The sequence below is a fragment of the Geotrypetes seraphini genome, chromosome 1 (genome assembly GCF_902459505.1).
Source record: "Geotrypetes seraphini chromosome 1, aGeoSer1.1, whole genome shotgun sequence".
Taxonomy (NCBI): Eukaryota; Metazoa; Chordata; class Amphibia; order Gymnophiona; family Dermophiidae; genus Geotrypetes; species Geotrypetes seraphini.
The window spans coordinates 40,431,470-40,444,877 of record NC_047084.1 but is presented as its reverse complement, the minus strand read 5'-3'; the positions used below and the strand labels follow the sequence as shown (position 1 = coordinate 40,444,877).

The following is a 13,408-nucleotide window of genomic DNA, read 5'->3' as shown; positions in this document are numbered from 1 at the left end:
TTATATACCGCCTAACTAGCAGTTCATAACGGTTTACACAATAGATACTCAGCATACAATATAATATATAACATCATACATAATAAAATTCTAAGTAACTAATACAAGCATTAAAACTAATGAATAAGGAAAACACAATTTAAACTAAAATAAGTATATATTAAAAGATTAAAAGTACATTGTAACTACATAATATGAAAATCAATAATGTATATGGGTTTTAAGATCTTTTTGAAACTGATAGTAAGAAATGGAGAAACAAGAAGATTCAAACATGAATTCATTAATTCTGTATATGTTTTTACCATTTATATGTTCTTAATAAATTGATTGTCCTTGAGGCCGATGTGTGTTGTCCCTTCCCCACTCTGTTTGTCTTGCATTGCCATATGTGGGGTTGTGCTTTCTTTTTTGTTGTAGAATATAGTATTTCTATTAGAGCAGCTTGGTCCTCATATATACTGATTTATGCACAGGGCAGCAACAACACTAGATATGCCAGTGAGAAGGGAGCTAAAATCAGTGTTAAGACAAGCAGTAAAGAGCAACAAAAGTTTCCTTACTTCTGACCAATCCAAGGCAACCCACTGAGGTGGACAGGACTGATTTTTACAGGATTCTTTTTCTATAGGGCGGTGCGTTAGACAATTGCTGTCATCCAATGATTCCTCTTCAGAAGGTCCAATCTTCCTAATACAAAGAACTGTCCGTGTTCGCATGCCTCCATCACAGGTCTTGCTGCATTCTGACCAGTCACCTATAAACCACCTAGATAGAAAAAGGAAACTTCACTAATTCATTTCATAATACATATTTTTCTTTCATATTGTACACATGGTAACAAAGTAAATGATGCAGATAAAGACCTAAATGGTTCATACAGTTAAATATGATATCATTACTGTATGGCACTGTATTATATAATTCACCTGGTTAATTTGTCTCTTCAAAGAATTTTCTGGTGGCGGTCAGCATTTTTTTTAAACATCATTAGCTGAATTAGCCACCCATATTCAGTGATGGGTCATGTTTTGGCCCCATTCATTGCCCCACCCTTTAAGAAATAAGTGGAGTAAAAATAGGAGATTGGCTTATGACTTTATGACTAAAATATTATTGGATGGACTGACCAAGAGATCCTCATGGCCAGCAGCCACCCAGTTATCTACATGCTGATAGATTTCCTGCTTCTTCCTTCCCTAATCCCACTATCCTGGAATTCTTCGAGACCTGACACTACCAGATCCGCTCACATACTCAAACTATCTTTCCCTTTGTTAAAAGGTGTCATGTATGCAGGTAAATTAGGGAAATCCCTTTTCTTCAAATTCACTGAGCTTTGGAATAACCTCCCTGCCCCGCTGCGGAACCTAGGCTTATTCCAATTATTCCAAAAGCATCTGAAAACCTGGCTTTTCTCCAAAAAGTAAAGCTATCTATTTAAAATGTAAATCCTCTTCAGAACCTCAAATTTCTTATTATGTCCTTCCTTCATTTACGTGTCAAGTTCTATCTTTATGGAGATGATGCGGTATACAAACTTAAGGTTTAGTTTAGTTTAGTTCTTGGCAACAAATGAGAAATTAAGGGCTCCTTTCACAAAGCCACGGTAGAGGTTTATACTGCAGACTGGTGAGGTACATGCTCTGACATTCATAGAAATTCTATGAGCGTTGGAGCATTGGCCTCGCTGGTCCATGGTAGAAACCTCTACAGCAGTTATTTAAAAGCCAGCATAAATAAATAAAAACAGGTGCTACCTTGGTGCCTAAAACTAGGCATCCATTTTTGCTATACAGCTACTCCCTTTTACAAAACAGCAGAAGTGGATTTTAGCACAGGCTGGCACACTGAATGCTCTACACTGCTCCCGATGCTCAGAGTTCTGGGGAGGGAGGGGGTGCGCTGGTACTGACCTACCTGGTTAACGACTGTCCGGACTTACAATCAGCTCTCTAACCAGTTGGTGGAAATGGCAGCATGGCGTCCTAGCAGTGAAGTGGGGCAGGAACAGTCTTCCTACGCTCCTGCCCTGTGAAAGCTGCAATCAAAAATGGCGGTCTTGTGAGTTCCTGCAGTCTCGTGAGACTACCGTGGGAACTCGCGGTAGCTATGTTTGATCGCATTTTTTCCAAGGCAGGTGTGTAGGAAGAACTTTCCTGCATCGCTTCACTGCTAGACCACCAGGGCTTTAATGTAAGATGTGGAGGAGTCCAGGAGGAGGGAGAGAGCGGGACTTAGACACTCCTCGCTTAACCAATTCGCTTATCGACCAAGTCATAAGAATGGAATTTGGTCGTTGAGGAGTAGCTGTACTTAGAGAGCTTTCTATTGCTTATCCATCCTACTGTAGCTGAGATTACTCTGACGCAACTTTTCTGATTTCATATGCAATTTTTCCTTAAGTTAAGTAGCATATTATGCCATAATATGTACTGTTATTTCAATATTTTTACTGCTGTTATTGTCTATTGCCTATGTACAGGCTGTTATTGTCTATGGCCTATATTTCCGGCACCTATCTTCGATATAGAATCAGGCTTGGCGGCACCGAACATCAACCCCGCCCATAACTATTCTTCTTTTGACGTTCAGTGCCTGTAGCAACTGCGTAGGCACAATTCAGGTGCTTTTTCTTACTTTTTTTTTCTTAATTAGTTTTTAACGGTGCGGTCAATTACTGCACTGTTAATGGCCAATTAAAATACTTAACTTAGGCGCCTTCCGAATAGCGCCATTTTGAGACTCTGAATCTTAGCTCCTACATTAGGCTCATGAATATAGGCAATGACCGGCAGGTCTACAATTTAAAGCAAAGAGGTAAAGTGTCACAAATTTGATATATCACCTTTCTGTGGGTATAACCAAAATGGTTTACATATATTATATGCAATTATTTTGCCCCTAGTAGGCTCACAATCATAATTATTCTTGCTGTATACCAGCTGGGTGAATTTCTTCAAAAAGGCAATACATAAATCCAAAGAAAGAATGAAAGAAATATTTTCCTGCTTTTAGCACAATGTTTCCATTTTCCTCACCATCTATCTATTCACTTTCCTCTGTAATTTAAAATGTTCCAAGAAATTTGAGTAACTTTAGATACCGTTTGCTTTTTCCTATTGTGGTTTTCTAATATTTAAACTTATAGGTTTTTAAATTTTCTCTATCTGGCAAACAAAATATTGTTGCTATCTCAAATAGATCTCGAATGCTATATTCTATTTCATATTCAAGAAATCTCGTTCACCAAGGTAGGGTTCTGCAAAGGTATTTGAACTTGATTAGTTCCAAGTGCAGTCTGCCAAACACATATAAAGGCAAATAAACATTCTTTAAATAGTTATTCAGCACACATTATTATTAGAAGGGAAAAGCTTATTTTTGTGGGTTACGAAGTATCTGACCCATATGTACAACTCAATGTATTTCTTTGTTTGATTCATTTTTTTATACAGGAGCAGTTTGTATTTAGATAGTTTTATTTTAATATAATAATGTGCTTATGAATTTGCACCAGTTAAGTTGGTTTCATGTGATTTCTTTGGAGAAGCCTACTTGCTTTACAAGTGGAAAATGGCAGAAAATATATACTGTATGTATTACATTTAAAAATCTCAAGGGGTTCATCATATTTAAAGCAATTTAACTGGCTAGAAATGGCACCTGGCCAATTAAATCGCCTGTTAGGGGCTGTTAATTTTCAGTAGCACTTAACTGGCTAGTACTGCTAATGATAACCGGTCAGGGAGAAATTCTATAAGAGGCACCTAAAGGTAGGCACCTAGGGTCACCAGGGGTCCTCTCTAGGACCATAAGCTTTGTACTTGGAGAAGCAAAAAAAAACAAAACCCCAAAATAATAAATGATCGAAGCAGATCAGAAACACCTTTCAACTCACTTGCAGAAGGAAAAAACTGAAGGGGGCTCCACAGCACTGGAGGAGTCGGCGGAGCTGAAGAATATCAATTTTATCCTCCTGCAGCCAACTCGTGAGTATGGGATATTCACCTACTTTCAGGTCCCATATGCTTTTTGTAAGAGAAGTACCTACACTGCCTATAAAATATTTCAGACATTTCATAAAGATACCTATTATGAAATCACACAGCCACCTACTCTTTTAAAAAGACAAAAAGTCTCTTGGAGGTAAATCTATAATATGGCACCTAATTGGGGAGTGCCTTAATCTGGGGGAGGGTCTGATTTCTAGGGCCCAGATGCACTAAAGCCAGCGATCATCGCTAAACCTGTTTTAACAGCTTTAGGGACGATCGCTTTTACTGACCGGATGCACAGGGATAAGCCTAAGGCCCTGATCGGCACAGATGCCTAAGGTCCTTCCACTTGGGAGGGGCCATTGGTGTCTGAGCCAATCAGGGCTTTAGGCCCCTCCCTGTGCATCACATGATGCACCAAGGAGGGAAGGCTCATGAAGCAGAAGGGACCATGCTTCCCTCCTCCTTCCAATACAAAAAGGTATAGGAGGGGGGTTTGAGGGAGCATCTGGTGGCAGGAGGGAGTGGGCATCCCTCCTGCCTTTTTTTGGGCGAAGAGGGCCTCTGTTAGCAAGAGGTAGTGGGCTTCCATCCTGCCAATTTTCTTTTGTGTGGGGTGAGGTTGACATGGCAGGAGGAAGCAGGCATTACTCCTGCCGTTTTCATGGCTACAGGGGGGGGGGGCATTTTGCGGTTGCGGTCAATAGGGACACTGTCATCAGCGGGGAGGGAAGAGCTTTTTCTTAAAAAAAAAATTTAAAAAAATAGAACAGATATTGTGCATGTGTAACAAGCACAGCATCTGTTCCCATTAAAAAATAGGTTTCCTGCCCCGAACAACTGAGTTATTATAAAAGAATCTTAACTTTGCAGACTCACGAGTGGATAAATGAAAAAGTGGATAAATGAATAGTAGTTCTGGACTTATACTGGAATAAGGACTACTGAAACTAGTGCCATAGTTCTACCGAACAACTGAGTGGCAGGAGGTTGCTTTTGAGGCTTCCCCTGTCTCTCAGCTGTTCAGGCATTCCTTACCAGCTCTGCGCATGTGTGAGTCGCTCTCACAACATTTAGGTGGAGGCAGTGAGAACAGGCTACTGTGCTTGATGGACCATTGGTCTGACCCAGTAAGGCTATTCTTATGTTCTAAATCATTTGCTTGCAAACTTTTTAGTGCATCAATAGCTCTTTTTGAATCGGCCAAAACATCGGATCAGAGAGACCCACGTAGTCTTTCTGATCCTCTTTCGTGCATCTAGGTCTGAGTTCTTCAGAACATTGAGCTCTGAGACAACTGCACTAAATAAAGGTAGAATTGTGGTTGTCCAGACTGTTTCCAAGCTATATTCTTACTTGATATGCCACATTTCAGAGGGATATCAATGCAGTGCACAATACTGTTACAATAATAAAGAAAGGAGAAGCGAGGAAAGGATGAAAATAAGTGAAACATAAAAAAAGAAATGGTAGAAGGAACTACAATGTAAGATAGGAAAGGAGAAAAAAAAAAAGCTCATATATGGTATATCTGTATCCTGAATTCAGAGTCTTGATCTCTAAATGAGAATTAATAAAAAATCAAGGATCATTAAATAAAAAAAAGTTTTCAGATTAGATATGAATTTATCAAGAGAGGTTTCTAACCTGAGTTGGAGTGGTAGTGAGTTCCATAATGAGGGACCAGTAACTGAGAAGATGGAGGAGCGAATGAAATCATATACAACATGTCTGAAAGAAGGGATTGTGAGAAAGTTGTGTTGTTGAGAACGAAAAGTATGCGGAGGTATGTAAAATATTACAAGTTGTTCGAGATAGGTGGGGGGTGAATGATATATCTGTGTCTTGAAAACAATGAGTACATTTTTTAATGTAATTCAGTGGGTGTTCTTTGTTCTTGAGGGGGGGGGGGTGGAGTTAGGAGGTCTTGATCAGGGGACAGGTACAGCACCAGCACAAGCAGATCCTTTAAAATACCACCTGGTAGCATCAGGCTAAGACTTCACAACCTGATGCTCTAGGACAGTGTTTCTCAACTTCTTCAAGTCAAATACCCCCTAAGTCTAACAAATATCAACCAAGTACCCCACCCAGGCTCCGCCCCAGACCCCACTCCCATAGTACTAATTGTAATGCAATTTCTTCCATCCATTTTTCATATACACACAATATAATCTTATTAATACATAATAGTAACCACAAAATTACACAAAGCACATGGTACATAGAGAAAATCTTAATTATCATTTATATTCATTTCTTTTTCCAAAGAGATCAATGCAAATGACTTTAAAATATGCAATTTCACCTCAGTAACAACTATAGAAAAATCAACAAATATAGTTCAAAATATAGACAGCAGATATAAATTCTCAAAATGGACACATTTTGATCATTATATTGAAAATAAAATCATTTTTCCTACTGTAACCAGCCTCAGTCTGTAATTCTGTAACACCAGCCTTACTTTATCTTTAATGTAGTCATATAGCCAAGTTACCTCAGGCTAGATGTACAGTGTACAAATGAGGTCTGAACAGAGAAATATACCAATCAAATCTTGACTGAGTTATTTGTCAAGAAGAATCTGACTGGGGTGAAATTTGAAATTAATTAAGAATCCGACTCAACGTTACAAATAGCACAAATGTTTTTTTTCTTTCTAAATTGCAAAAGATTCTTTAATTGCAGTTTGCTCAAATAAAATACTTTAAAACCCTTTAAAACTAATTTAAGAATTTCAACAAGTTAAATCCACTCCTTTTCAACATATTCATAGGGGATCTGACTCAAGGGCTTCAAGGTAAAATAACACTATTCGCCGATGACGCCAAACTATGTAATATAGTAAGTGAATGCAGTTTACAGAATTATATGGCGCAGGACCTGCTTACATTGGAAAGTTGGTCCTCAACCTGGCAGCTAGGCTTCAATGCTAAGAAATGTAAGGTCATGTACCTCGAAGCGGAAATCCATGCAAGACGTACTTCTTGAACGAAGAAACTTTAACTAGGACTTCAGCAGAACGAGATTTAGGAGTAATCATTAGTGCAGACATGAAAACTGCCAATCAAGTGGAGAAGGCTTCATCTAAGGCAAGGCAGATATTGGGTTGTATCAATAGAAGTTTTGTCAGCCAAAAGCCTGAAGTCATAATGCCGTTGTACAGGGCCATGGTGAGACCTCATCCGGAGTACTGTGTGCAATTCTGGAGGCCACATTACAGTAAAGATGTGCGCAGAATTGAATCGGTTCAGCGGACGGCCACCAGGATGATCTCGGGGCTCAAGGTCTCTCATACGAAGAGAGACTGAACAAATTGCAGCTCTACATTCTTGAGAAACGTAGGAAGAGGGGAGACATGATCGAAACATTTAAGTACCTCACGGGACGTGTCGAAGTGGAAGATGATATTTTCTTTCTCAAGGGACCCTCGGCCACAAGAGGGCACCCGCTCAAACTCAGGGGTGGAAAATTTCATGGCGACACCAGAAAGTATTTCTTCACAGAGAGAGTGGTTGATCATTGGAACAAGCTTCCAGTGCAGGTGATCGAGGCAGACAGCGTGCCAGACTTTAAGAATAAATGGGATACCCATGTGGGATCCCTACGAGGGTCAAGATAAAGAAATTGGGTCATTAGGGCATAGACAGGGGGTGGGTAAGCAGAGTGGGCAGACTTGATGGGCTGTAGCCCTTTTCTGCCGTCATCTTCTATGTTTCTATGTTTCATTAACAAAATTTTGTATGAAATGAATATACGTATTTCCCTTTGATTTCTGTTATGCACATCCAGGAAGGTGAGTTGGAGGGGGGTGTTATATATTTATTATATCATTTGATTGTATTGAGTACTGATTATTGTAATATATGATTGTTAATCTGTTGCACTTAATGTTGGCTTTTGAAAATGAATAAAGATTAAAAAAAAAAAAAATCTGGATACATTTGTCTCCTATTTACCCAACTAACTGGATCCAGTATTCCTATTTCCAATTACAATTCTGAGGTAAGAATTTCAATAAGCTTATCACCAGTATTAAAAGTACTGTATGTTCACAATTAATTGGATTGGGGCGTTACAGGTATTTTACCCAGGTAAATATAATGTCTTTGTAAAAAGTCTCTCTTTAATCTTCATGCACTTAGCTTTTCTTTCAGCTTTATTTTCCGTTCCTCCTTCTTTCTTGTATACTTTCACTTGTTCCTCTTCCTAAACTTATACTGAAATAAATAAAAAGGAGAGAAACTATCTCCCTAATAGTGTGTGCAGCTATGGAATATGCCTGCCTAACCACAGGAACCTAAAATATCCATTATAATAAAACCCTTAGCGCGCTTGCGCACTTCAAACTCTGTGCTCCGTACCTCCATGGTGGCGTGTCGCTCATGCGCAGTGCCTGCCTCAGCTGATTTCCTGCCCCGATCTCCGACACCAGCTGACTTCCTGCCTTCTGACTTCGCTGCCACTGCGGGGACGCCTCTTCTTCTCACCCCCAGACCAGCAGCAGCAGCAGCCAAGGTTTCATCAAGCAGATGCAGGGCATTTGCTAGGTCGGCCCACTTCGATAATGCGAGGCGGGCCAGCATAGCAAAAGCCTCGAGGCTGCCCGGGCTAGCGGATGCTGGACAGGGAGAGCAGGGAAGGGAGAAGGGGTACTACTGAACATGGGGGAGGTAAAAGGAAGGGAGAAGGGCTACTGCAGGACAGGGGGGGCAGGGAAGGGGTGCTGCTGGACCGGGGGAGATAAAACGAAGGAGAAGGGCTACTGCTGGACAGGGGGAGCAAGGAAGGGGTGCTGCTGGACAGGGGAGAGGTAAAAGGAAGGGGGAAGCGCTACTGCTGGATAGGTGGGAGCAGGGAAGGGCTACTTCTGGACAGGGGGAGCAGGGAAGGGGTGCTGCTGGACATGTGTGAGGTAAAAAGGAAGGGAGAAGGGCCACTGTTGGACAAAGGGAGCAGGAAGCAAAGAAAGAAAGAAAGACAGAAAGAAAGAAAGGCCTCAGCGCCCCATTGTGCTAAAAGTTTACACATCTATTCTTGCACCCGTTAATGTAACGGGCTTAAAACTAGTATGTATATATATATATATATATATATATATATATATATATATATATATATACTAGCTGATTACCTGCCGTTGCCCGGATATTTATTTATCCCAAAATGTCAAACCCCCTACATGTCCCACCCCCCCTATGTCTCACATGTCCCACCCCCCACATGTCCCATATGCCCCACCCCCATGTCCCAACCCCCTACCCTCCACATGTCCCAAAGGAATGTCCCTCTCTATGGGGCTGAACTTAGACTTAAACGGCATCGGGAGTGTCGGTATTCATCTCTGCGAGCCCGAAAACTATGAGTTGGACATTAATATCTGTTGCTTTTGATAATTTTAACATATCACCCCCTTCCCACCCCCACAGTATTTTACCCCGTCCCACCTGCACAATATTTTTCCCCAGATAGTAAGTCATATGTGTACCAAGTTTGGTTGAAATCTCTCCATGCGTTTCAGAGTTATGCTGAGTATTCATCTGTAAGCCCGAAAACACTATGGGGTAGATACTAAAATCTGTCATTTTCAATCATTTTTACATATCCCCCCTTCCCACCCCCACAGTGTTTGTCCTCAGATAGTAAGTAATGTGTATGTCAAGTTTGGTTGAAATCTGTCAATGCATTGAAGAGTTATGCTGGAACATACATACATACACACACACACATATATTCAAATTATAATGTGAAATATTTGACAAAATGAATACAATACAACTAACGCAAAACTTGATTATAAACAACATTTTTAGTTTCACCTCCAGGAGCAAGAACATATAAATTCTTGGGTGAACCCACCCTTGAGCAAGCAACATAGAGTTGTGGGCCGTGAGACCCCCAGAACATATCACCCCAGGTAGTGAGGGATCTGCATACCAAGTTTCGTTCAAATCGGTCAAGCCGTTTTTGAATTAAGTTTCCAAGTTTCCAAGTTTATTAGGTATTTTTGATTTATCGCCTATTCAAAATTCAAGGCGATATACAAATAAAATAGTTGGTAACACACTTGCAATTATTAAATTAAACAAACAATTATCTAAAATACAAATAATACATATAACATTACATTTAAAGGTAATTTAGATAGGTTTAAAGTGAAACATAAGGAAAAATTATTTAATGGTTACATTCGATAATACAATCACTAATTCGAACTTAAAATATTTAATTAAATTCAGGGAAAAAACAATAGGAAGGGGGACAAAGACAATTGACCTTTTAAGTTATGGATGTGGAAAGAAAAAGGAAGAATTAGTTATTAAAGGCGTCAATATATAGAAAACTTTTAAGTTCTGACTTAAATTTTGTTAAGTTTTTTTCCTGTCTTAGGTACAATGGAAGATTGTTCCAAGATTGAGGGGCTGTTATGGAAAAAATAGTGTTACGCCTTGTGTTAATAACTTTTAGTGAGGGAATAACTAAAAGTTGCTGGTCTTGAGATCTAAGAGATCTAGAGGTAGTATAGGGTATTAAAAGTCTAAATATAAAGGCAGGAGTTTTGTGTTCTAAAGCTTTGAAAATGAGTAAACATTGTTTAAATACTATTCTATGTGCTACTGGGAGCCAGTGGGCTTTCTTAAGTAGGGGTGTGACATGATCGAATTTTTTAGCCTTATAGATTAATTTAATAGCGGCGTTCTGGATTATTTGTAATCGTTTAATTTCTTTCTGTGACAAGCCAGTAAATAGTGCATTACAGTAGTCTAATTTAGACACTACGAGTGAATGAATTAAGATATTCAATGATTTTGAACATAAAAATTTAGATATCGATCGGATCTGACGAAGTCTATAAAAAGTAGATCTTACGACTTGACTTATATGATCGTGAAAAGACAGTTTATTGTCAAAGGTAACGCCAAGTATTCTAACATTATTAGTCATTTTTAACGAAATGCCTTTAATAGTTATAGCAGAAGAAAGTGTTTCACCATCTTTCCAGGGAAAGAACATAAGATTTGATTTTTGAATGTTTAAAGCGAGTCTATTAGTTTCAAGCCAGTCATAAATTTGAAGTAATTTCTCATTTATTGATATTATTTCTTGTGGGTTTTTGGTGTTAACAGGATGTAATAATTGAATATCGTCCGCATACGCATATACTGTAAATCCAATAGATTGGCAGAGTGTCAACAGCGGTGCTAGGAAAATGTTAAACAAAATCGGCGAAAATATTGAACCTTGTGGGATTCCATATGGAAGGGAAAAACTATTGGAAGTAGTATCATTGAAAGAGACGCTAGATGTGCGATGATCGAAATATGACTGGAACCAGAGTAAGACTTGGTCTACTATCCCAATTGATTGAATTCTATTTATTAAGAGGTCATGGTCAATAGTGTCAAAAGCGGACGATAAATCGAGAGAAATCAGTATGACAGAAGTATGGTGATCTAAATGATATAGTATTGATGTTGTTAAACCGATTAGTGTGAGAATGGCAGCTTTTTACATTTTTTCCATTGACATGAATGGGTGAAATCTGATTTTCTGTTTGTAGCTCCGCCCACGTGTGCAGGTGGGCCACGAGACCCCCAGAACATACCACCCCAGGTAGTGAGGGATCTGCATACCAAGTTTCGTTCAAATCGGTCAAGCCGTTTTTGAATTACTGTGAGAATGGCAGCTTTTTACATTTCTTCCATTGACATGAATGGGTGAAATCTGATTTTATGTTTGTAGCTCCGTCCACGTGTTCAGGTGGGCCGCGATACCCCCAGAACATATCACCCCAGGTAGTGAGGGATCTGCATACCAAGTTTTGTTCAAATCGGTCAAGCCGTTTTTGAATTAATGTGAGAATGGCAGCTTTTTACATTTTTTCCATTGACATGAATGGGTGAAATCTGATTTTCTGTTTGTAGCTCCGCCCATGTATGCAGGTGGGCCGCGAGACCCCCAGAACATATCATCCCAGGTAGTGAGGGATCTGCATACCAAGTTTCGTTCAAATTGGTCAAGCCGTTTTTGCGTGATCGCGGCACATACACACATACACACACACATACATACACACATACATACCTCCGATTTTATATATATATAGATATATACATACTAGTTTTAAGCCCGTTATATATATATATTTCCCTGTCTAAAGAACTTAAGCTTCACTCTCTCTCATACAACTATATTATATAAGCATACACTTTAACTATATTTCTTTCTCGCACAGAGCACACAATCACAAACTCTCCTCTCTCTTCAAGATCTTCAGTTGGTTTATTTTCTTTTCCTAACTGCCACACTCAACCAGTTTCCTGGCTTGTTCCAGCCAATCACCATCATGCACTGACATTCTAAGGGAATGCCTGCACCCTGCACCCTGCACATCTACAGCATTATCTTTGCTGGACAACAACAAAAAAACTTTTAACTTTAAAATATTAGAGAAAAAACCTTCTGTCAGGTCTCTCCTGTCCTGGGTCAGCTATTACATATATTTATTTTGTAACCCACTGGTTACACTACCTTTTTTGTCTGGTGATTTCATAAGTCTCTGGTTACACTTCCTTCTGACTGTGCATCCAATATTTCTTTCTTTCTGCCTCCTGCATGCTTCATCTCCTCCGGACCTCATTCCCTTCCCCAACCAACATCTCTGTCTGTCCCTCCATGACTCCAACTTTTCTTCCACTCTCCTCCACTCCTATTGGCAACATGTCTCCCTCTCTCTCTCTCACTGTCCATCTGGGTTGAGAGATCCAGGCATCTCTCCCATCCCCTCTACTGCCACATCTAACATTTCTCCCTCTCTCATCCCTTGGAGCATGTGCAGCATTTTTCACCCCTGCCCAACAGCCCCATGCCCATTTCTCCAGCACCATGCCACATCTCTCACTCCATCACTATGTCCAATATTCCTCCACGTTGCATCCCCTTCAATCTGTCCCTCTGTTCCATTTCCACTGCCATATCCAACATTTCTCCCTCTCATCCTTCTCTCCTCCATGCATCTCTACCTCTCTCCTCTCTCTCTCTATATATATTGTAACCAGACAGGCATCGTGCCTGCCCTGGTTCCAGCTAAAGCTCCTGCGAGGACCCCCTAGTAAAACCCGGAAGGGAGTGTGTAAAGGCTGTCCTAGTGTGGATTTAGCTGATTCTCAAGCTGATCACCAGAGGGAGCCTGAAATTCTCAATAATCCACTAGACCAGCAGTATTCAGGTCACCACAAGAGGAGCTCTAGAGCTGCCTTGAGGACTGCTGAATCAGCCAGGTTAGGGCGTGTCCCAAACATACAAAAGCCAGCAGCTGAGAGCAAGCAGACAGGCAGACTACGGAGAAGGTTGAGACCTTTCCTCCCTGAGTCTCCTCGGGCCAAGCAGGAGCGAACCAGCCTCAC

The 13,408-nt window shown here is 40.2% G+C and overlaps 1 protein-coding gene across 5 annotated transcripts in view; it reads right to left on the bottom strand.

The window, feature by feature from the left end:
• The window catches only part of ADAMTS6 (ADAM metallopeptidase with thrombospondin type 1 motif 6), a 662,036-nt gene that overhangs the window by 31,662 nt on the left and 616,966 nt on the right, over positions 1–13,408 (bottom strand). For all 5 annotated transcript variants that reach the window (XM_033930281.1, XM_033930272.1, XM_033930267.1 and 2 more), the window contains one exon: positions 564–768. In XM_033930281.1, the coding sequence (XP_033786172.1) occupies positions 564–768 (205 nt within the window). The remainder of the gene's footprint in view (positions 1–563; positions 769–13,408) is intronic.